This window comes from Anguilla rostrata, chromosome 10 (assembly GCF_018555375.3).
Source record: "Anguilla rostrata isolate EN2019 chromosome 10, ASM1855537v3, whole genome shotgun sequence".
NCBI classification, from domain to species: domain Eukaryota; kingdom Metazoa; phylum Chordata; class Actinopteri; order Anguilliformes; family Anguillidae; genus Anguilla; species Anguilla rostrata.
The window spans coordinates 33,417,434-33,443,458 of NC_057942.1; the positions used below are offsets into that span (position 1 = coordinate 33,417,434).

At 41.7% G+C, this 26,025-nt stretch overlaps 1 protein-coding gene across 1 annotated transcript in view; it reads left to right on the top strand.

Annotated features, from left to right (window-relative positions):
* The window catches only part of adamts3 (ADAM metallopeptidase with thrombospondin type 1 motif, 3), an 87,293-nt gene extending 61,412 nt beyond the window's left edge, over positions 1-25,881 (top strand). The window contains exons 16-22 of the mRNA XM_064296615.1: positions 170-250; positions 3,167-3,330; positions 4,932-5,088; positions 5,180-5,312; positions 17,621-17,828; positions 18,633-18,750; positions 23,208-25,881. Coding sequence (XP_064152685.1) covers positions 170-250; positions 3,167-3,330; positions 4,932-5,088; positions 5,180-5,312; positions 17,621-17,828; positions 18,633-18,750; positions 23,208-23,749 — 1,403 coding nt within the window. The 3' untranslated portion in view covers positions 23,750-25,881. The remainder of the gene's footprint in view (positions 1-169; positions 251-3,166; positions 3,331-4,931; positions 5,089-5,179; positions 5,313-17,620; positions 17,829-18,632; positions 18,751-23,207) is intronic.
* The last annotated feature ends 144 nt before the right edge of the window (positions 25,882-26,025 follow it).

The following is a 26,025-nucleotide window of genomic DNA, read 5'->3' on the forward strand; positions in this document are numbered from 1 at the left end:
TATGACCTCTTAAACCTGTCTGTTTGTAGAGCAAAACAAGCACCTTCTAAGTATTTACGGATGTCCACTTCTGCAAGGAAGCTGTATTTTTATCTACTTTTGCTCACTAACTGCTTCGATTATCTTTCCCAATCTTTTGCTCTCGTCGCTGATGCAAACACATGCAAAGGTTTCCTTAAGATGTTTCTGATCCCGCCCGGTGCTAGGCATGTAATCATCCAAGAACATGAGGCTTCCCCTCACATTCTTGGTAAGTGTCATTTCATACCGGATCTGAAAGCCGTGAGCTCGTACGAGTGTGCATGACCACTTTAAATGTTGTCCAGATGTTTGTGGTTAAAGGATCGTCCAATTGTAACACTGAATATACTATGTTGATACATTTTAAGTGAGCCACGCTGCAGTTGCAAGTAGATCCCACCATGTATTAAGTATACTGTAGCCTTTCCCCCCTATTAGATCTTGGGACATTACACACACTTATTTGCATCAGCTAATACAACCATTTCATCTTTATTTTGTTTAAACAGATCCTCTGCTGTAGTTTTGATATGCATTTACTATCATTTTTTTAAATTCTGTTTTTATTTTTTGTTTCTTTAGTAAGCCAGTTTTATAATGGTAGCCGTGGTTGAAATCAAGTGCATGAGTACTTTTTCTTGCTTGTTGTGTGTGGTGTGGAATGGAATTAGACTGTGGTAAATGAAAAAAAAAGACTAATTGCTGCATTCAGCTGTAATTACTGGAGTCTGTGGTTTATCGCAGAAATGCATTGCAGCTTGGCCGATAGACTGAAACTCCATAATGTTTGCTGAAGCTTTGACTGCCGGGCTGATTTGTGGCACAAGGCTTGAAACCACATCATCCAAAAGCAAATTACTCTGTGGGCCTACTTCCTAAACAAGGCTTATGATTACATCCATAACCACTTTAACAAACACCCTTAAATTCGGATTTCAGTATGTAGCTATTAAAGTAGTGTCATCTTACTGGTGTGTATTAGTACTCATTATTACACTGGATAGAAATGAATACTAATAGCACAGCATAACTTAGTTCTACCGTTTTCTTTTTAATAACTTGCAATACGAGGGAACATTTCATCATGATTTAAATTTCAAATAAGGATTGTTTTTTGATATTAAGCTAGGCCTGTAAGCTGTGAAATTGGAACATTAATTGGCAGTAATCCATCATAAATGCCCGTGTGATTCAATTAATTCCCAGTTCCGCGCGCGCCAAACAGGATGTGATCAATTCCGCATCCAGTGTAAAAGCGATGTCCCTTCTTTGCCCGTCTTTGTGTCGGGAAAGCCGTTGTTCAAAGCTGGAGGCAAAAGCAAAGGATTTCAGAAGGCGCACTGTAGGAAATTAACAGGGAGACATCCACCCAATTTCAGAGATATAAAGGCACAATTCATCAATGCCAAGCAAACAAAGCAGTGGCTGAAAAGTCACGTTTGTTCACGGGGGATGTTTGAAATGCTGAGTCATTTAACCCTTGTGTGGTGCATGATGACCGTGGCCGATTGGAACACAGACACGTACACGATAGAGCTTCAGATCTGTTCCACTGTGTGCTAATTAACACAGTCAGTTAGTGCTTTTAAGGTTTTCACGTTAAAAATGGTCCAAGCTTTATATCCACCCACAACATGGAGTTTTTATGTATGAATGGACTAAAATGTCTGTAATTTATCTGTCAAGCAGACACTACAATTAGAGTTAACATGCAGCTCAAAATTGGTCAGTTCTGCAACCATTTCCTTGGTGCATTTAGCAGATATCCATCATTTACCGCAGCGTGAAGGCATGATGAATTTCATTCCATTTCAATTTTGTATTTATTTTTTGGTCATTTAAGAGGAACAGAGTTAGGACAGTAGATTTTTTTTTTTCTTTCAGTCATGTCACTATTGGTAGATTAAAAGATCTGAAAAATAAAATATGCTCATGCTGAACGTTTCTTATCATAATCATCTAATTAGGTGGACAAAAAACGCATCTTGTTATATTGCAGATCCAGTCAGCAGGACTGTGCTGTGTGCACATCCATGCTCTCTTGTCATGTGTTGCGTTCAGTTCTGCTATTTTATCAAACCCGCTGCTTAATAGACTCTAGTAGCTTTGTAGATTATCTGACACTGCTGTAGAATACTTGCTTACCTTCAGACCTGAGTCAAATATGTATTTGATTTGGATTCAAATACTTTTCTGTGCTCTATTGATCTTGCCTGGTGTAACTGAGCCTGCCAATATGACCAGAAGGCAGGGTTTGCACTTTTTGAGAGTATTTCGTTGCTTCCAATACACCAGACAAGATCAGTAAAGCGTAGAAAAGTATTTGAATCCAAAACAAATACGTGTTTGACCCAGGTCTGCTTACCTTTAAAACGTGCCGCACTTTATTCGTCATATTGTCTGATATTTCAAAAGTAACATTTAAAAGATGAATATCATTACAATGATATGAAATACTGATACTTTTCTGGGTGCGATTCTCTTCGACATTCTTTTATGCATGAGATTTATGTTCAACTGCCTGCTATACGGTGCATAGCAGGGCGTCCACACGAAAGGTCATAGTATGTATCTCTGAAAGTTATGCAGGCCTTAAGCAAAGACAGCTCGAGTAATAGGTTATAAAATTATATATTCAGGAGCCATTAAAATTGATATAGTTCAAATCCACCGATTGGCGAGGATTGTCCCAATGCTCTCAACCTGGAAATAATATAATAGGCCACGGTAGAGGTAGAGGCAGATAGAAAGTGTAATGCAAAGTTACTAAAACAGTTTCTTTTGAAAGAATTCATGTGACCGAATGCTTCTTATTTAATAGAGATTAATTATAATTTCAGTTAATGATGAGTCTGAAGATGTGTCCTCTTTTGCATGCATATTGGATTTGTGATGAAACAATGTGTAAAACTGACTTCCAGAGGTGGAAAATCCAGATTCAGAAGATAAAAAGTCCTCCCCATTATTTTGTTCCAGTCACCTGGATTTGCTAATTAGCACAATTCTTCAGCCGGGAGGTAAAACTAATTAGTGAAATCAGCTGGCTGAGTTCATGAGTGGAAGAAACGCATGGCAGGACTTTTACTTTCTGACCCTACCTCTTTCTTTCCACCTCTGCTGCCTTCTAATCAACCTCTGATTGCAGCAATCAAGAATCAAGCCACAGGGCATTACATACTGAATGGGAAAGGAGAGGAGGCGAAATCAAAGAACTTCATCGATCTGGGAGTGGAGTGGGATTACATAATCGAAGACAACGTCGAAACGGTGCACACGGACGGGCCGTTGCACGATGCGGTGGTCGTGCTGGTAATTTTTTTTTGTTGCATAATGCTATTGGATTGCGTAATATTGCACGTGACAGCGAGTGCTGCACACATGTTTCTAAAGGTGTTGTTTATAACATCAGATTCGTTAGATGAAGCTTAATTGAAATTTCATGCTTTTGTCATCTCAAGATGAGGTCTAGGTTTTCGGGCTGATGGCCTAATTAACAGTCACAATTCTAAGCAGGCAAAAGCATACATCCTTTCAAATCTGAAAGTGAAATGTGATTGGACAATGCATCGCATTATGAACTCAGCTGTGTGTAATCTGGAGCTAACCATATTGCATGCACTGTACATATGGTACAATTAATCAAATTGTCACGCTCACACACACAGACACACATATTCACACCTCCAATGGCAACCCCTCCAAGTGCCTGCTCAGTGTCCTATCTCCTGGCCATACTGGCCGAGCACTTTGAAGCTTCTTATGGCTGAGAACTGCCAAATAGTGAATTAGATGTCTGACAGGAGCAAATATCAAATTTAAGATGCTCTCAATCAATAGTTAGGTCTGTATGATCTGCAGTCAACATTTGTTCTGACATTTCCGGAATCACCAAAATGTTCATGACTCAAAATTTCTAACTTATTGATAACAAATTCTTTTAGTTTTGTAACCTTCCATCAGTTCCCTGGGTATAAATATCTGCCATGTTTCTTGGGAAGAAAGGAACTCTTTCATATCTGCTCTCTGTGCACCTGTCTGCCAAAGGGAAATCACCAGGCAGCAGTTATTATCGCTTTTGATTTTCTTTTCTGTGATAGCTGTTCTCCGGAACCAGCACGTTTCAACGTTTGCAGCAAATGGCAAATGTGTTGGGCCAAGAACAGGTGCTCAGAAAGCATACAAATCAATCTCTATCAAATCAATTCTTTTGCTTCAGGAGAAATTCATGGTGCTCCCGACAGAAGATGTTTGTTATTCATAGCAATGCGTTGTCAGTTTTTTGTCCTTCAAATTCATCTTTCTGCGTGTACTACTCACAGACTATGAATGTGGACTGTAGAGGTAATTTTGAGAGGAGTCTGGGAGAGGGAGAAGGTGTGTTGATCCACCTTTGAGACCTGCTGGGACTGCGTACTGTTGGAAGGGGGTACGGAAAGGAGTGTTTATGCCGTAGTCTAAGTGTTGGGTACAGTTGGTTGTGAGGGTTCTTCAACTGTCCCTGAGAACAACCAATATATGGAGGTCAGTGACACAGTGCACTCAGAGAAGATGAGAATATTGCCATCATTTTCTCGGGGGTTTTGGCTGACTTCAGGGTCAGATGGTTAGAAAAGAATTATGCCTGTGTGTGGGAGTGCGTGCGTGCATGTCTGTGTGCATGTGTGTGTGTGCATGCACATAGAATGATACTTTATATGTATTTATGTCATGTCAATTTTCATTTTTCATGTCAGTTTTTAGTCTTTCTTATGGGACAGTGTTCAGATGCTATTCTGACACCAAAACATGGATCATAATGACATAAGATGAAATGAAGCATGGGCTGTTCTTGAAGAATGGTGCATTAAACATTGAAGTACATAGACAGTGGTTTGATATATGTTTCTTTAAGCAATGGCTTTTCCCATCAGATTATACCGCAGGACAATGAAACGAGATCGACCCTCATGTACAAGTACATTATACACGAGGACTCGGTGCCGATCAACAACAACAACGTCATCCAGGAGGACACGTACGAGTGGGCCCTGAAGAGCTGGTCCCAGTGTTCACGACCTTGTGCAGGAGGTAACGGGTCTCGTCTGCGGCTAACGTCACAGTCATTGCTGTGAAGAATCACCTACCGACACGACCCCCCCCTATTTGTGCGTGGTTCCAGGGTTCCAGTACACCAAGTACGGGTGCCGTAAAAAGGGCGACAGCAAGATGGTTCACCGTAGCTACTGTGACGTCAGCAAGAAGCCCAAGCCAATCCGCCGCATGTGTAACCTCCAGGACTGCACCCAGCCACAGTGAGTGTGTGGCCATCTTACTATACGAGTTTGAGCTTAGCTGCTTCTTTCCATGTGAAAGGCTCTTTTGGACCTGGTTTGCAACTCACTCATTCACTCACTCCCTCCCTCATTTACTCCATCGTGGTGTGTATGATAAGGCCCGCCCTTTGGTCTGGGCTATGTCTGCACATGCCGGTGCCACTCTGGTTCGGGGAGTCTCAGAAAGCCGTGTGTAAGAGACAGAAACGTTTCAGCCCTCAGAATTCCAACCATCTCATCGCTCACGTGCGCCCTCTGTGATGGAACGCGAGCCTGCAGTCTGACCGTGTCAGCCGTGCAGGCACAGTCGAGAATAAAAAGCAGTGCTCGTGCATTTCTGAGGCCCTCCCAAATTCAGGATGGCTCTGGCCGAGGAGCCGGTAATTATCCGTATTGGGCCAAGGGAAACGGGGTGTGTGAGTGTCTGTTCTTGTCTGATTATCATTAGATTACCTGCAAAGTCCCTGGGTATGTGTGATGGGCTTCTTGGATAAGCTTTATGGAAGAACATTTTTGAAAGTAAACCACAGGGTTGCATTCAATTAGAGGAGCCAGGCAGACGCTCAGACTAATGGTGCAACACGAGGGCATTGATTTGCAAAAGCTTTGTACATTCACCAAAAACATTTCAGCATGGTTTGCATAATCACAGCAGTTATCCTTAAGTTGAGGCCCAGTGCTAAATGATGATTCAACCCACAGTCTAATGCTGCAAAGTCTTTTTTCTTCTTCTTATTTTTTCCCTCTCAAACTAGTCAATCTAAACCTTGAACTACTTAGCTTGGATCACTGAGAACCCATTATTGGTCAATTACTAACCCCATAAATCACCCACTTTGGTGTTCATTAACAGAATCAGAGTCAATCAGGGAGAGATAGTTAGTGGACTGCCAGGAGCCATGAAATGCATTGAGCTTTACTGGCTGAGCCACATCTCCACTGACCTTCTTTATAGGTATAGCTCCTCTTCTAGTGCAGCCTAATGTGGTTTTTTACCTTTATACTGAAGCACTACCCAAGTGCTGCCGATTCTAGAAAACTATTCAGACTGTCCCTCAACTGAAATGATATATTATCATAAAAACTAGGAACAACACAGGCCCAAAACGTGCCGAAATGCTTGGCTGCTATGCTTACGCATGAAGAGAAATACGATTGAATTGAAGATATAAATGTGCTTTTTGGCACCAGGCTACATTTACTAGAGTAATGAGCCGTGTTTCTGAGATTTTGGTCACTGGACGCAGGAGTCACGCTCTGATTATTCTCTATCAATCCTAGCTGATGGCCCGCGCTGGTTCGTGGAGACGCTTTGGGTCAGGTTTGCGTCCACAGGCACAGTGCACACGCATCACATGTACAGTAAGGCGCTTGCCTTTGATTTTTTCGCCCAGGACTCTGTCATGTAAAATTACAGCATCCCGCCAGACGGTTGATGCGCGGGCACTTTAAAAGCAGCGGCCGTGTTCTCGTCAGTCGGTCTTTGCGGTAGGTTTTCAGCCGAGGCAATTTCGGCTAATTACTTCTCTCTAACGGATGGCTCGTTGAGCCACATTGTTAGCCGGCAGCGCGGCGCTCCGCTTCATGCGGACAGACTCAAAGTCAGGAGTGATTACCCTCTCCGGTGTGAGCCGCCTTGCCTAATGCGATAATGAGGAGCGGAACGGACACAGACCCCGGGTTACTTTCGACATACCTCCCCTTGTTAGCCTGAGCTTTTTTGGGAGACGCGACCGGCAGAAACAGGTGTCTTTAATGAAGCTGATGTAATTTTTTTTTCTCCTGCTCTGAAATTATACACTATATATGTAAGATAAATGTGTATGTGCCTTTAAGTAGCGTGTTTTACATGCCTAGGTTTTTAAAGTGAATTGCACGTACTGTGTCTGAGGCGAAGATAAATTTCTATGTTTGAAATGTATTCTGAAGGCAGTGCACACTTGCCTGCGTGTACTGTCAATGATATTTGCAATCGCATTGGTTTTTACCGAGAAATCTAATTTTGCTGGGTTGCATTTGGATATCAGAATGACTCAAGGCTGCATGGATATTACAAACTACTGGTTCACGCCCTGCAGCAATCTGAGATAAATTCTCTTGTTTCGGTATTCAATTACATCCCTTTCCGGCTACAGTAATTCCCTTTTTTTTATCCAGTGTCAGTGCTCTGTTCCAGAGTTCATTGCTGACAGAGAACAAGCTGGGAAAAGATCAAACAGAGATCAACAGGCCAACGAGAATGCTCACGGTCTTCTAAAGGAGGATAAAAAACAGTGGTGGGAGATAGTACTCAACACTGAATGTGGGAAATGCGGGATGCCAAGATACCGAGACGCCGTGATTTCTAGGAAATGTAGTCATTTGAGTACAATGAGGGATTCATGCAGTACCCAGCATTTCACCACCACTTGCATCCAAGATCACTGTAAAGATGCTTCTGGCATGGCCCTTTGCTTAGTGCGACAGTTTCAGCTAGGAGCTACATAAGGGTGCGGGCTTCTCCATCAGTTTGTTCGATTTTTTCCGTCAGGCTATCGTCTGTTCAGCTGAGACGTGCACGTCTACCTTGACTGCACTGATGAAATGCACTGCTGAGAGGGAGGGTTAACCATGGACATTGATCCCGGCAGGGGACTGGGGGGGCACGTCCACCCCCCAAACTTAGGGAGAACAGAAAATGGTTCCCCCATTATTATTATGTTGTATTGGGTGGTAAATCCTGTAGAATATTTCCTGTTGGTTGTGCCCCTCAAAGTTGAAATGAGATGTGTGTCCTTGCGGAGGGGTGAGCTGAGGTTCTTCCTGCACACTGTGGACATGCCTGGCAGTTCCTGCCCACTGGTGGCGGTGACAGAGAGGGTTGCCAGGTTGGCAGATGCTTCTCTGACCGTAGGGCATCTTTTCTGGATATACTTGAAGCCAGCAGCACACAGCCTGGAGTAAATAAATGCAATGGAATAGAGATTGTTGAACAACCACAGCTGTTCATCCTCTGTGTGTATTGCCAACAGGAGTGGTATTGCCAACAGGAGTGTAAAAGGGCAGTTTTTTGAACTGTCTGTAATGAAGTGTCTGTGTCATATTTTATTGCTATGCATTCTTCAAATGGCTCTTCTTGTTACTATGTTGTTCTACATAATGTTACTGCACTGGAGACACCTGCTACTAGCCTACAGTAGTGATGAGGAATAATTAACATATGAGGTGTCTTACAGATATGAATATTAATGAGCGCAGGATACACACACAGCCTGTCTTTATCTGAAGAACAGGTCACGGTAAGCTAATAGTGTTTGTTATAATTTAATGGCTATAATTAGGCCAAAGAAGACAATATTCTGGGGAATATAACCACAATTTGAATCCAGTTTCCTGGACCTTTAACTACTCTTTTACTTTGCTCGGTTTTAATATGATAAAAAGGTCATTGCAGCATTTCAGAGTTCCTAGCTGGTGACAAAAACCACTGTTCCATACCTTTCTCAGAAATCAGAATTTTTTTGTCTGCAAAATAGATAAAGCTCTGTGTCGTTCATGTGAGTTCACTACTCCTCTAGTTAAAGGTGAATTCATTTGTCTTACCATACACAAATGATGCAATTTGTCTTACCGAAAATTGGAAGTAAACATATTTTTATTTTTGCTGACTTCCTTGACACAAACATGAATGGTTCCATTCTTGCTGTCCCAATCAATTATTAGTAATATTATAAATATGAATAAAGAGTATGATAATTATGTATGCATTGAAAACATTTAGTCTTTGTAACCAAGATCTCATTGGGCCTCACAACCCCAGAAAATCATTTCTATATTCTATCCTATCTTTTATACAATATTTTTTGAGGGCCCCTGTCAGTCAGTGCCCTTGGAATTGTCCTCGCTTTGTACCCCCCCCCCCCCCCTTTAAGACGCCCCTGTCTGTAACACGTCAAGGTGCATAACAAACAGGAGCCTGCCCATTTTTTTTAAAGTGACAGATTGATTTAGGCAAGTTAATGTAGGTCGTTGATGATCACCCCAAACTGATAGATAGTGAAGGCTAGTGCAGACATTTACGTTCAGTTGCGAGCCAAGGGCAAATGAAGATTGAATCTAGGCATGAGTCTCTGATTGCCCTCGGTTCCACACGAACTGGGCCTGGTGACTGGGAATTGATTGCATGTCCGTGCTCACCATGGTTGATAACCCTGCGTCCTTGCAGCAGGGGGCATCAGTCAAGGTACAAGTGCAATGGCATCAGATTAGTAGGTTTGTGTCACTTTTTTTATAGTTCAAAACCGCAATCAGATCTGAAGGCAACATATGCTGGGTATTTGCAGATGGGAAACCAAGCCCTTCATCAGGTCATTGACGAGCTGCCAGTTGCTTTAAAGAGATTTTGACAGGACACCAAGCTTGAATTCGTGAAAATCTTGAAGCTCAAAGTGCAGAGTTTCCCATCTGTCGTTCTTCTCCTTTTTGCTAAGGCTCGGAGAGGAGAAATAAGACTGCATGCACCTCCTCCCTCCTCTCTACCTCCCTACGGCAAGGTATGACTCTGTTCTCTGGGGCCCCCCTCCCTTAATCTGTGGTGCAGCCAGGCATACAGCCACAAGCAAATTATTTTCGCTATATTTAGACTGTTACTTTTACTATCTCTACTACTACCTCTACTACTACTACTAATACTATTACTATTAAGAGATGAATAGAGGGTAGCAAAGAAGAAGAGTGGGATGCAAAAGTATGAATATATTTTTTGTTTATTTCATGATCAGGGAGATTTCTGCTTCTGAAGTAACTGGGGCCATTTCTGCTTGAAAATGTGAGGTGGACATAGGCCACCTGGACACTTGCCCCAGTTGGAGGAAAGAATATTTATATTTAGGATTTGATGATTGTCTCAGTGACCAGGCTTTTGACACTGCCTTGAAGGCAATTACTTATCCCCATAATATTCTGCATAATATTCTACACTAAAACAGTGCACAGCATGCTTAATCACCACCAGTGAAAACAAACATTTGTATTCACCAGATACATTTTCTGGCTGCGAGCTTCAGCGCACTAAGAACAATGAAAAGGTCTGTGGTTAATGGGCACCATGCTGAGAACCCTTCATTGATGTTACAGTATGGTGCCTATTAACTGCAAGCCTTTTCATAATTCTGACTGAACTGAAGCTGGCCGGCAAAAATGTATCTGGCAAATCCCAAAGTGCGTTTTCACCGGTGAAAACTGAGCATGCTGTGCACCGTTTTAGCGTGGGATATTATGCAGGTCGTGGAGAGTAAATTACTTAGCTCATTTCGAGCTTTTGTTTCATGAATCCGGAAAAGAGGATTTCCCAGGCACCTAATCCTGCTAACACGCTAGGTGCCCACATGATTCATAGCATGCTAGACTCTTGACTGCGGTTGTGGCCAATGGCTCCACAGTTCCGTATCTAACAGGCTGTAGCGTTGCCCCAGTTGGGGAGGGCGTTGATTGGTGGGATTGTCCTTTTCTCATTTTGCGAATGCAACTCTTCTTGTCAGCCACGTTCGTGCTGTCTGACTGCAGCTGCTGCGCTGCGGAATGCAACGAAGCAGCAGTCTGCAGAGCAGTCGCTTCTGTACCAAAGAGCTAAACCTGTAGCTCTTTGGTACACTGTCGTGTTCAATCTTGATGTACATTGATCTCCTTGCAAACAGAGTTACTTTATACCGAGGGCCTGTTAGTCTTTTGCATTGCTGACTGGAGATTCATTTACTAAGGGACATTACAGTTATTTTTGCTATACGTTTTCCAGTGAAATATTTACACCGACAGAGTCTTATGTTGGAGTGCAAATTTCATCTTGTATGCAATTCTATTTTAGTTTCTACCATTATCCATATGGCAGTTTATTAATCTTGTTCTATACTGTATGCCCGCAAATTGCAATCTGATGAGCATTGCCTTTTGATAGATTACAGGTTGCATAACATAAACCCATAAGCCCATCTCTGAGCTCTGGATATATTTTGCATACACCCACACGCTTAACGTTTCAACGTAGAAAGGAACGCATTAACATTTGAACTTGCTAAAAAAAATAAAATCATTATTCATATTATAATAATCCCAAGAGTCAATCTATATTCAAAGCAGTAACGTACCATTTTAGTGCATGTAGAAAGCAAGAAATGCCTTACTGTGCTTCTCCAGAAGTGCTCATTTTTGACCCAAGTCTGTTTATATGTTGAAATTGCATGTTGTGTACGGTAGAGTAGGAGTTCCCTAATCCTGTTCTGGGGATGCCTGTGTGTGCTGATATTTTCTATAGCTGAAATGAACCATTTCCAGCATCTAATGAGCTCATCATTGAGCTATATTACCTCATTAATTAACCGATTAATTGATTTATTGATTGGCAGCCAAAATCACAGGGAGTCCTACATGCTGGAAGTTGCTGCCATCTGTTTGCAGGAACAGATTTTTTTTTTTTTAAAGCAAGCTAAATTTTTCAATCAAACATAAAAACATGTGGAAGCATGTAAACATGTATTTTCAACAACATACTGGACTGCCTGGGATAAAAATCCGGCATCCAAAGTGGTCCTCTGGACACAGTTTACAGGAGTTGCAATAAAGTCTTATCTACATAAGCTGGAAATGAAACATACACTTTTCTTCACTGTTAGGAGGTGATTGTCAGTCTATATAAACAGGCTGTGGGAGCTTCTGTGGTGCTTAACTTGGGAAAAACAACTATTTTTACCCGTAAAATGCTTAACGGGGATTATTGGCAGGTCCACTTCCCCAAATTTTGTTTACGGAAGCTGTGCTGGATGAATCGCTGAGTGCCTCAGCCAGTATTATTACTTGGTTGGGTAATGTAATTAGATCAACAGATTCAGTTCTGCAGTCGGGTTTTAATTTAACAGACTGCAGATTTGTATTGTTCCCCTTGTGAGCACAATTAAAACAGACACAAGCACAATTTGGGTTAAAATGAATTCACTGAACACTGATTACCAGCTGAAAAAGCCCGGTCAGTAATTACAAAGAGCACATGTCACAGGCTGACCGAAAGCTGAATGAGCAGAATACATTTTGAGCATTAAGCAAGACCTTGCAGACGGAAAATAGCAACTGTAATGGGGTATCGATAAGAATGAGAAACACATGGATTTGCATAATGTGTGTACATTATTCTGGTAGCGTAGGACATAAACAGACAAAAGCACAAGAAAGTTTAAGAAAAAAAAATAAAGAAAGCACCAGTCTTATGTTTCCTATCGCACGCGCACACACACACACACACACACACACACACACACACAGGCAGGCACACAGCTTATTAATATTCTAATAGGCTATATTAAAGTATGCTGTGGCTTGCATTGTGTGCCACACATCAAAGACTGCAGGAGGGGGGTGAAATGCATTAGATGGGCTACGTAAGCTTGATGGTAACTTCCTGTGAAGAAGCAGTGCTGCCATTTAGCCTTCTGTCACCTCTGGGTAAGGGCATGGAGGGAGAGCCTACGGACAGGCAGGCAGAGAATTAAGGGTTAGAAGAGCACAGCCCAAATGAATGTCAGGACTGGTTTTTTCAGGGGTGCCGGTATTCTGCCCTAAACTCCTAAAAATACCGTACCGATGAAAGGTAAAAACAATTTTAAAGGTCAATCATTTTAAAGGCCACTAATGGCGCCATAATAAACCCTATTGAAAGCATTGAGCATCGTCTTGTTTAATTGTTTTATTGGCTGCTTTGATCATTACATTTGTTTTCAGTAATAGTGTAATGTTTTATTGATGCAAATCAGTAAATGTATCTTGTGTTCATAATGAGTAGTTTTCCTTGGTTATTTCTGTTGTTTTAGATTTTAAAGTGACTGGGTTGTAGCAGATAAGACCTTTTGATAATCACTACAGTTTGCCACAGAATTTTACCTGCCTATTTAATTCATTAAGGTATAAGATCAATACATGATTAGAATTTTCTTAACTGAACATTCTAATGCTGATGTCACAATCACTACTACCAACTGACACTCGTGGAGTTATAGAACTACTGGTAACTAAACATGTTCTAGAGTTTTGGATCACTAACTTAAAAATTTGAAATAATACATTCCAAAAAACCTTCTCTTCAAAGGGTTAATTACACAAGCACATTGTTTCCAGTCCGATTGCATTATAGTTGTGTGGATCCAATCAGTGGCAAGCTTAAAGAAACCAATTTTTTGCATCTGTACTTGATTTTCTTTTTCCCTTAAGTGTGATAAATAGATTTCCAGACAATTATTTTCAGAAATAACTTGTTGGATGTTATAGCTCTTTAAGAAGACTGATTGTGTGGATTCGAATAAAATGTGAGAGCAGTCCTCTTTGTCTGGAGTGAATAGAGGAGGTTGCCTTTATCCACAGGAAGGTGCCATTGTCACCAGATGTGATGGTCTATTGTCTGTACCAAGCTGGCCCATGAACTGGACGTGGTGTTGTCAGCGTGGTTGCAATCTCAACCATCTTGTTGCCACTTGACCATCCCAAAAACCTTAAATCCAGACGTGACCAGCTTAAAGCCAAGCTGGAGTAGGAAAAAGGGGCACCAGAGTCATTCCTGGCTGCACCATAGAAGTTATAGATGGAAGGGGGCACTATTAGCATACTTGGCTGTTGGGTAGGGTAGAGAGGCAGAAGGAGGTCCACACGGCTGGCTGTTGGAAGGGGTAAGAGACCATGATGGAGAGAACAGAATACAAGGAGGTGCAGTCAATAGGGCAACAGTAAGGTTGGGATAGATGACAACTTTAAACTGTGGGCCTGTGAGGGCAGATGGTCGGGGGGGGCAGTTGAGATGGAGTGTGTCTGGCCAAAAAGAGAGGGATTAGAACAGAGAAGGAGTGTGACAGATCACTCGCGAAAAATAGTCGAGCTGGGATTCGATGCAAACCTAAAAGCATTGAGCAATGGAGTTCTGACTAAAAATAAATTTCCCACATGCACAGTACAAATCCACAGCTGAATTGAAATTATGCTTGGATACTGTATACAACTGAATACATTGGTCTGTTCTCAATGATGATTTCAGTTGCACAGGTTAGAAAATGGTTTACAGGGGCCTCTGGGTGGCTCATCCTGTTAAGACAATGTTCTAGTGTGTGGATGGGCCCCATGGTCCAAGGTACCGAATCTGAACTGTGCCAGTGTCATCCAACCTATGTGTTAGATCGCATACAGTATCCCAGCACAATTTTGGTCTTCATGTACCCGTGGCCTTATACTGTGCAAGTGGGAAATTAATTTTGCAATAGAGTAGTTTTCTAGTCTTGAGGGTCAAATTTTGTGTACCATCTTGGAAGGTATGGCCACATGAAGCAATTTCTAGCTGAAGTGGTGAAGACTCACCCCCACCCAGCTTCTGTGAAAAGCTTCCTTCTGTTTTAACCCTTTGAAGTGTAGGTTTAAAAAAAAAAAAAAAATTAAGTCAGTGTTCTAGAACTCCACTGCTTTCAATTTCTAGTAATGATTGTTACATCGGCATTAATGTTCAATCAAGGACATTCTAATCACATATTTGTGATCTTACACCTTAAAGAGTTAAGAAACAGTGCCTCTGTTGCTCTGTATTGAGTGTGAATCCAGAATAACAATGAAGACTGCAAACCTGTAGTCTGTGAAATCCTTTATGAATGTGTCACTTAGCATTTCATGGACTCAGTCATATTGAGAAAAACAAGAAACAACTTTTCCAGTCACTTCATCTTCCAATTTATATTGACTCCTTGAAGGCTACATTGTATGGCAATTTTTTGTCTGAATTTCTTACTATACCTATGAACTGGGCCTGTGCAGAGCAATACCAAACACTCATGATCCTAACACTGAAGAATAAATCAATATGACGTATTATCAGATCCCCTGAATTGAAGTTATGATAGAAACACTGGCCTTGGTAGGTGTGAAGGGAGACTGTTTTCACATCAAAGCTTCCCTGTTCCATTTCTGTGGAAACGGGTACACTTGGCAGATCGTTGGGAGATATATAGCCCATCATGATGGTCTTCGTCACAGATATCATAGAGGGCTGTGTTATTTCTTGTTGTCAAAAGAAAGGGCTGCCGGTTATGGGAAAGAATGGTCTGGTCCTATTTTGAGCACAAATCAACGTCAATGAGGGACAGGTCCCATAAGTACAAGATTACATCTGGCCTTCGATAACACTCGATGGCAGACCCGCTGACAGACCTTCGCCCCGTTTATTGTCCGGTTTCCTGTGGTATTTGATTCGCCAGCACAGTTTTCAGTTTTCCTCAACCATAAGAGAATTGGAGACACACAAAAACAGGCCATTGATGTTTCCTTCTTCCCCGACCATTAATCTCAAACTACAGTTATTTAAAAGGTTGACAGGGAATGAAGTAGTACCCACAGGCCTGTTGGGCCTGATGGGTGGTGAATCCTGAGTTTTGATGTAAATGTGATTAAGGACCTGTCTGTAGCTTTTATATCATAGATGTTGGTCAGTGCTGTATTCTTCCCATTACTGGACAGCAGAGCTGGGGGTGGGGTGGGGTTGGGGCTGAAAAGTTGGAAGTTGGATTGATTTATATAACTGCAAGTGTTGAGAAAAAATATGTAGTGGGCTATTTACTAAATATTGTACAAATTCATGCTGATGGTATTAAATAATATATGATTGTATAAATATTTTCATCCCTATAAAAAGCTCATCTTGTTCCTATGGCGACAACACCTGCTGTTAACATATCTCACCAATTCACAGCACACACTGGGGCATTCTAGGGCATTCAGTTCCAAATCCCTTCTTGGCAGAACCTGTGTAAGCAATGTGGAACAGTCTTCATCTTTGATCTGTGTCCTCATCCTAAATCTCTAACATTACCTACTTTCGGAGTCCGTACTGCAGTTTTCAAAAATACTCTCACCATTAGAATTTGTGATCAAGTTATGCTTCTAGCGACAATTTCCTCCTCCCTCCTTCCATCATAATGTGGTCAGAAGTGGTTGACCTGCAGAAAATGTCAAATGAGCAGTCCTAAAGTGGTAAATATCGCAGTTTAATTGGCTATTTAATATGTGTGTTGCAGTAAAATTGCTGAATGTTCCACATAAAAATGTAGGCGCCCTTCATTTATTTATTTTTTGTATTCTCTGCAGATTCTAGCAATACCAATGAGGATTACGTAAGAAAAGCACACTGGTTGCATTGTATTTGTTCATTAAAATAGTTTAACACTTCATTTTAAGAAGAAGCCTGTTGAATCTAGTAAATACAAATCGTATTAATGCTCTGTTTAAATGTTTTGCATATCACCAGTCTGAAGGCTTCATGTGTTATTCTTGGTCTGTCAATTGGTCTTGGTCTTGCATACAATTACAGTATAGGAACTAGGCGCGCAAGTGTGCTCTATTAACTCTTTATATGATTCTCATGTTCTTAACTGAACATTCTAATGCTGATGTAACAAACACTATTGGAAGCTGTAAGCAATGGAGTTCTAGAACACTGATTTAGAATTTTTTTTAAAAACATTCCAAAACACCTACTCTTCAAAGAGTTAATGTGCATCGCTAGCTGCAGAAAACTGAAAGGAGTTACTGCAAAAACAGTGTGTCCATTTCGAAAATTATAGGTGTTATGCAAATAGAGAATTTGACTAGGCGTATCATGCTTGACTGATAGATTTGCCAGTTGCTTTGCTTATTTTGTTAGTTTCTGATGAACAACAGCCCATTTATTATTAAAGTATTATTTATAGTGGGAAAGTGAATTAATGATGTGTTCATTTATCGTATATTTATGTTTTATATTTGTTTTTATTCTGCATACATTTTATATTTTCATGTGTATTTAGGTGGACCATCGTGCAATAACTGAAATGACTCAGTTATTTACTGCCATAAATGCCGCCATTCAATTCTCATCCTTTTACAAGGATATTATATTTACACAATAAAAAACACCTCAATCCTTTATTGACACTAATCCTGCTTCTGGCTGAAAAATCCCATTAAGACAGGGAGGAAAGACATATAAATCAAGGCTGTTAAATCCCAGGGGATTTAACTCTCCCTTCCCCCGCTTCACTTATCTCTACTTGAACAAGTAGAGAATGAGCTGTCTTTTGTTTGAGACTCACTGATCTTGGATTTACTTGTTTGCTTGTTTTGGTGTGCATGTGCTTGCGTGTGTCTGTGTGCATTTGTGTGTGTGTGTGCTTGTGTGCTGTGTGTGTCTGTGTGCATGTGCTTGTGTGTGTGTGTGTGTGTGTGTGTGTATGCACATGTGTGCCTGCGTGTGTATCCAGGTGGATAACAGAGGACTGGGAGCACTGCACCAGAACCTGCGGCAGCCTGGGCTACCAGATCCGCACGGTGCGCTGTGTGCAGTTCCTGCACGAGGGGACCAACCGCTCCGTGCACAGCAAGTATTGCAACGGGGAGAGGCCCGAGGCCAGGAGGCAGTGCAACAGGGTGCCCTGCCCCGCCCAGTGGAGGACCGGAGCCTGGTCAGAGGTGCGGTCGCGTCCAGTCAGCTCTAGCTAAGACAGTTCCACCGTCCAATCAGCTGAGCCTGTGGCTGGCTTTGCACATTCTACCGTGCAACCCTGCTCAGGAAAGCTGCAAGGGTCTGCTGGTTTTTAAGTTCTGTGTTAAAATCATTGACCAGTTCTGACTCCGGAAATGGGCTTGAGCTGAGTTTAACTGTAGATGGCTGCCTTAAGTGATCTAGTGCTGTCTAACCGTGAAACCCAGCAGACCCTGCAGCTCTCCTGGAACATGCTTGTCTTAATGATAGCATTTTGTATTAGCATTAACTGCACACATCATTAGGTATGATCAAGCAGGTGCAGAGATACTGTTGCTGTATTTTGGGGGATGGTGATAACAATACATGTCTCATATCTCTTCGGAAATCTTCTTTGACTTTTAACTTTTCTATTTCACTTACTGCATTGGCAAAAAGGGATCAGACGTAGTATTTTTTTTGGAGATTGATCTGTAGCCTTTTCAGTTAGTTTCCATTTGTTTCAATGGCTTTGGAACACTGCATTAGATGCAGTGGATTGGAGGTGGTGGCATTGATCAGATGAGCTGTGAAGATCATCTGAGATGTGTATGAGTAGGCTAGCAGGACCAAGTTCTGGATTCCATCAACTTCCATCCTTAAGTCTGACTTAAGTGTTTGTTTTTATATTTGTATTTTTGTGTTTGTATTTCTAAGCCAAAGATCAGGGAAAATTTTTATACATGTTTATACATTAAAGTTATGGGAAAATTGTTTAGTGAACGTTTACCAAATCTCTCTGCTTGTTGTAGTGCTCGGTCACCTGCGGCGAGGGGGTGGAAGAGCGGCTGGTGACGTGCCGGATTGGAGATCAGTGCAGCGGGGAGAAGCCGGAGTCCTCCAGGCCGTGCAGGCCTGGACTGTGTCACGGTACGTTCCCCAAACGAGGTACAGGCCATTCGCCGAGTCAGCTTTACTCTTACGAGCGCCCGCGAGCGGATGGGCTCAAACGGAAAGGTCTGGAACAGGTGCAGGGAGATAAACGCTGAATTGGTGGGGACTCCCCCACTGCTCTTCGGAGCAGAAGGAACGCTCCTGCCGTGCGGCGCGGTGGAATGCTAACGGCTCCGATTAGAGCTGTCTGATTGGCTGAGCTGCCAGGCTGTGCGTGTTGGCTTGACATGCTTTATTTGCAGCCATTTTGCTGATGTCCTGTGGAGATTTCTGGATCGCTTTACCGTAGCATTGGTTGCATTCAGCATCTGGAACTTCGGCACTAGTTGGTTTATGTCATGGGCATCATGCCTTTGGAACACAGCGCTCCTACCATGCTGCCATGTTTTGTTCCCAGAACTCTCTGCGCCCTCAACATCTGTTAGTGCAGCATTAAGGTGACTAGTCAGCAGCCACAAAATTATTTTTCATCTCAGATTTAGTAGTTACTGCATAGATTATATCATCACTATATGACCAAAAGAATCTGGACATCCCTCGGTCTGGGGTGTTTTATGATTTGGATTGGCCCCTTTGTTCCAGTCAAGGCAAATTTTAATTCATTGACATTTTTGACAATTCTGTGCTTCCAACTTTGTGGCAACAGTTTGGGGAAGGCCCTTTCCTGTTTCAGCATGACGATGCACTCGAGCATACGGCAGAGTCCATATAGAAATGGTTTTGTTGAGATCAGTTTGAAAGAAATTGAATGGCCTGCACAGAGCCCTGACCTCAACCCCATTCAACACCTTTGCGATCAACTACAAGCCAGGCCTAATCACCCAGTCAGTGCAGACCTCACCTATGATCTTCTGACTGTATAGAAGTAGAAAAGTCCTGCAGTATAAAGCCTTCCCAGAAGAGTTGAGGTTTTTATCACAGAAAGGGGTGGACCAACTCTATATTAATGCCATAATTTTGGATGAGATGTTGGATGGCAGGTGTCCACATACTTTTGGCCATGTAGTGTACTATTGCCTAGCAAATGGCAAAAGGGCATTTGAGGCTGATAAATGTTTTATTCTTATAAATGTCAGTGGACTAAGCCCCATGAAAGCAACCTTTTCTAAGCAGCCTGTATTTAAAAATCGCTGTTCAGTACATTCTGAGAACACTGTGTAAGGTCTATCAGTGACTTTTGGCCATTTTGTACAAAGCCTTCAGAACTGCCTGCCCACATCAGACTGTCCCTGGCTCAAAACAGGGCTTAGGTGGTGACTTTTCGTGACAGGGACTGCAGTCAGTCTGGCTTTACTGCTTAAGTGGACACGTCGTCTCCCTATATTTAGCTACATTTAGAATGTAAAGTTCTGGTCTTCGAGAGACCACCACAATGCATAGAGGTGGGCATGACAAAAATAAAAAGATTGGATCACCTTGTTTACATATTTACAGAAGGGTTACATATTGTGCTCGATGCTGCTGGGTTACTACAGGAACCGTGGCATTTGGAATTACAGTATGTCTTGAAATGCATTTGAATATTAATTCGCGTTTAAGTACAACGTAATGCCAGCTTACTATATTTAAATAACTTTTGTGCATTCACACAATATTTACAGTTTCATATTCAGATTTATTTTTGTTGTCATTGTTGCTGCTGCATGGAAAATGATGTATAACATACATCAAATTCTGTGAAAATGGATCACCTGTCTAGGATATCCTTGTTAAAGCCACCCTTCCATCAATTTACTTTGAAATGTGGCCATAATGGCTGGCTTTCTATGAGAGCAGACATGTTTTATCTGTGGGGAGAACTGTAGTGCTACATAGGTGCTAGTGCTACTGGAAATTTTATAACTGAATTATAAAATTGCTATATTAGCACACTAATGTCCCTGAAGAGACACTTGCAATACAGAAATGCAATTCAGGTTCAGTTCCTTGCTGAAGGGTCTAATGAGCGTGCCGAATCTAGCACTGGAGAAGGTGCAGAGGACATGAACTGCATTAATGCATGGGGAAAATAGGGTACAGGACACACATTTAATCCCTCACTGAAAGGAAAGGTTCGTTCTGATTGGTCGGTGCTTGGCAACACCTCCATCAACCTTTTGTATCATTACAGTGGTGTGAACCACATACCTGCTTTTACTGTGTCACTTGAAATATGGCCTTAAAATAAAGCCTTAAAATACGAACTATATGCAAAATGTGATTGGGGAAGGGTTGGAAAAGATTGACACTTTCTTTAATTTTCTTTATGATATACACTACATGGGCAACAGTATGCAGACACCTAACATCCGACATCTCATTCAACATTATGGGCATTAATATGGAGTTGGTCCACCCTTTGCTGCTATAACAACCTCCACTCTTCTGGGAAGGTTTTAGATGTTGGGGCATTTCTGCAGGGATTTGATTCCATTCAGCCACAGGAGCATTAGTGAGGTCGGGCACTGATTAGAAGATTAGGCCTGGCTCGCAGTTGGTTTTCCAATTGATCCCAAAGGTGTTGGATGGGGTTGAGGTCAGGGCTCTGTGCAGGCCAGTCAAGTTCTTCCACACCAATCTCTACTAAACCATTTCTATTTAGACCTCACTGTGTGCCCGGGGGCATTGTCATGCTGAAACAGGAAAGGGTCGTCCCCAAACTTTTGCCACAAAGTTGGAAGCACAGAATGATCTAGAATGTCGGTGCATTAAGATTTGTCTTCACTGGAACTAAGGAGCCTAGCCCAAACCAGGAAAAACAGCCCCAGATCAAGGGATGTCCAGATACTTTTGGTCATATGGTGTTGTAAGTTCTTTTTTATTTTAAATTGCTGGCACATGACATGACTCTCGATAAGAGTGCTTGCTAAATATAAAAAGTAAATGTAGCAATCAATGCTTATCTGTTGGGAGTTAGTTGTCCTAGTTAATTGTAGATAATCATATACATGGTTGCTTTTTTGTGTCATTTGTCATTTTCACAGTTTGATAGTTTTTATTATGAAGTGTTTATGCTCAACAAAAGGAACAAGCTGTAATGAATAAAGTGAATTCCCTGTGATAAATGTAAATTACAGAATGGAAAGCTGACTGGCACCCCATGAATTTAAAATGCAAATTAAAAGGCCCAAAAGTGGAAGCTTGTGTGTGTGTGTGTGTGTGTGCTCTGCGCTAGAAAATGCCTGGCTGATTTTTAAGCTGTTTCAGTAAGTATGGAAACCGTTTTTGTTTTATTTGTTAAATTAATGCGAAACACCCCATTACGGTCATGTTACATTTGGCAACACTGTGAAGCAAATTAATGGGAGTGTGTTTAATAACTCAGTTTTTTTCTTCTCTTTGAAACACATTGCACAGTATTTATTCATTTATTTATTTATTTATCTTATTGCACTTTAGAGACTGAGCAGCTCTTAAGTTGCCATCACTTTTTTTTTCACAACCAGGAGAAGCTCCATCTCCATAGAGAAATACACAGCTCCTGTACAGAACAGACTCTTCAAGCGTACGGGCTAATATGTTACCTCCAGAGACCAGAGACCTTTTCAGAAGCTTTCATCACAAGCTCCCAGTTGTGATGAGAGAGAAAAATGGATTTTAATCCTGATAGGGAATGAGGGCCTGCCATTGGCAATGTGAATTAAAAGTGTGTCACAGGGCTTTTGGTGGGGGGTGGGGGAGGGGAGGGGGAATTAAGAGGCATGTGTGCAATAAAGCCCACTACACTGTAATCTGCGGGGGTGTGTGGAAGATCTAAAAACCGAACACTCCGCTTCACATCAAAGAAGAGACGCTAAACTTTGATCAAGTGTTTGAACGGCTGGAGTTTTTATTGCTTAGCGCTTCAGAATGGATTGTTTATTTTGCACATGGCCTTTATTTGGGTCAGCAAGCTTTACACAGTCCACGGCATTTGTGAAGCGCATCAAAGTGAAATTAATTTATGAGTGCAGGGGGACTGCAGTAGGCCATGCATTCACAATTGTGCATTTGCACAGATTTCAACTGTAAGTTGGTATTTGCCTATTTGTTTTGTTAAAAATGGTAAAATGGCAAATTAGGTTGACTAAGGCCATTAAATAGTAAACACTATTGGACAGAGCCAAAATGGAGGATCAGTTTTCTGAAGATTTATGTGTCTGAGGGATGACCACTGTTGAGGAGGGTTGCGGTTGTGTGGGAGGGTACAGCAGTCCTCCCAAATGGCCCTGATCTAATGGGGGTGTCCCACAGGGCAGCACTTCTTTGACCATAGTATCACCTTTGGTAGCATAGTTAAAGTCACCATGGTGACCCCCATCTATTCACTCACTGCCAAGTCTTCCTCTTTATTTATCCAGAGATCGATGTAAGATGTGACGACATTGACATCCACCCTGAAAAATCAGGGAAAAGGTTAAAGGTTATAATGTCACTTTTTTTTTTTTTCAAACCGTTTCTTGTCTTCTCTGCAGATGAGCCCTGTACCGGCGATAAGTCCATATTCTGTCAGATGGAGGTTCTGGCTCGGTACTGCTCCATCCCCGGCTACAACAAGCTGTGCTGCGACTCGTGCAGCAGGCGGACCAGCACCCTCGCCCCGTACCTGTCCGAGGCCGCCGAGGAGGTCCGGTTCGGTTCGGCTCTGCCCTCCTGGCTCCTCGACCCGTCGTCGTCAGCGGCGGAGGCGGCGTCGTCCAACGGCAGCGCCGGCCTTCCCGCGGGGCCGCTTCGCCAAAGCCTTAAAGCGCCCGCCACGCCCGGGAGCTCGGGAAAAGGCGTCCCCGCCACCGTTCCCGCCTCAAAGACAGCCCCGCCCGCCGGCAGCAACAAGACGAGCAGGCGGGTCCCGCAGCAGGCCGGCCGCGGCGGCGGCGGGAATCCGTCGGCGACGGCGGCGAAAGACGCGACGCCGCAGAGGCGGGGCGGCACGACGGCCCGCCCGCCCCCGGGACCCGCCCCCCCGAGGGCGGAGGCGTCCCAGGAGAGCCGGCGGCCCTCGGAGGTGGAGAGATGAAGCAGAGGCCTTCCCCCCCTCCCGAACTGTGTGTGTAGAAACCCAGCAGCACCCTGCATCTTTTACTCAGTAACATCAGTGTGAAAGAGAGAAAGAAAGATAGAAAGAGAGAAAAGTGCTGGTTCACTTTCGTCGTGAAGATTCCTTCTGCGGTTGACCGAAGCAACACTTGTCATCCTCATTTCTGTGTGAAGAGAAGCGCCAAAGATTCTCTGTAAGAATGGTCGGACTGATCTTTTGAATAGCTCGGTTGCCAAGGTTTGCACATCAGCCGAAGCTAAGAGATGTCATGGTGGTATTCATTAGAAAGAAATATGGTTCTAGTTGTATAGAATTACCAAATCAAGCTATTTTTGGTTACTGTTTCTCAACTGTTTGTTTGACAAATATATATTTATAAGCTGTCCTGTAAATAAAGTTTATGTAAAATGTCAGTATAATTTCAAAGAAGGAAAGCTGATGATTTTATATATGTTACAAGGACGCATTGGTGCCTATCACTTTCCAAAAACCTTGCACACATAACTTTCTGGAACTATAGGAATATATTAAAAACACTGACAAGTATCAATTTCATAAGTAATGGGCAAAATACTGGTGTAGCATAACATAAACTAAATACATATCAGACTGAATGAGGATGTTCTTCAGAAACTAGTGCTACCAGACCACTTACAATTAATTAATGATTTTAATTGTCCTTACTAAACAAAGTGTTGTGAGTGTGTGATAAGCTTGGCATTTGTAAAACCGCAGTTGCAGTACTGTTAGGTATTTGGTTTTTGCCACAAATATTCAGCCTACCACCCAATTTGCATTGCTATTTCAGTCTTTAAGTAACTCTATCCAATTTAATTTATGGATACGGTTTGATTTATGGATAGGCACTGTATTCTCGACTGACTTGGTGCCAAACAAGCCAATAAGGGAAAATGTTGCCAGGAGACTCATTTCATTTTCTACAAATTTTTTGAACACAAACTTTTTTTTGTGTGTGAATACGTGAAGCTGGACTTACAAAGGCCTTTATGTAGAACATATTGTACAAGATGTCTTATGCTTTGTCTGAGAAAGATTGAGAAAGCTATTTATTTTAAGAAGGATTATATCACAACCACAATGCATCTGACTGCAATAGACATTTATTTTTTGTTTCAGCTGTGTTCACAGTGCAACCATTCATACTCTCTCCTGTGTGTCAATGTATAGCACTTGTATATAGGATTGAGAACATAAAATATTTATTAAAAGCTGACATTTTTTTGTATTTGCTGCATCATCTGGTATCTGCCAGTAATAATAACCAAATATCAATATGCCAATTTTTCAAGGCTATCTTTTTACCAGCATAATTCAGTTCATTCATAAATTCCATAAAATTTACACATTTAGTTAGAAAAATTTGACCATAATTGAGAAGCAAACTGAAATTTAAAAACGACAATGTTTTCAACAAGCAAAGTAACTAGTAACTAGTTTACAAAAACAATGCTCATAATTTTGAGATAATTTTGTCCCAGAGAAAGCTGTTTGTCACAGCTGTTGTAGTATTAAATCGGAATTGAAACACAACTAAGCTGACTCCTTACAGCAGAGAGTAGTGGTAGTTGACTGTAGTTAGTGTTTTTTTTTTGTTTATTTGTTTTTTGTGAAAGAGTGGAACAAAGGTATTAGTTTTTATGTTGTCCCCCTAAAACAAGGGCTGTTTAACACAAAACAATAGCTAGACATGTGTACAGTTGTCCTTCCCATCTAACAATTTTAGCACTTAGTGCTTGTTACATTTTGTTGTCAATTCATAATGTTGTTGACTTGCTGCCTATAAAGAATTGCTGCTAATGTTACACAAGGCTTTCAAGTTCAAAGAGAAGATAGTTTTTTTTTTGTTTCATTTTTAGATTTTATATCGACAATCCCTGAGCCTCAGACAGATATACTGTACAGGATATGTGTTTTTTGTATCCCCAGTATTACCCTTGCTTTTTAAAGTATTACTGTTCTGATAAAGTTGGTATTTCTCATTTCTAATCGCTTACATTTTCTTCTGTTTTGTAGACTTAATTTAAGTGTTCACTACTGATGCTGTTTGTTGTAATGGGGAGCACATAGCAATAAAGGATATACTAAACTTCCTAAGTCTCATGTATTTACTGCCTTTCATGCTATGATAAAACTGCATAAGATTACTTTTATGACTAATCTTTAATGGTTGTTTACTTCAGTTGGTCTTTTGATCATATCAAATACTTCCTTTTCATTTTTAATTTCAGCGACTG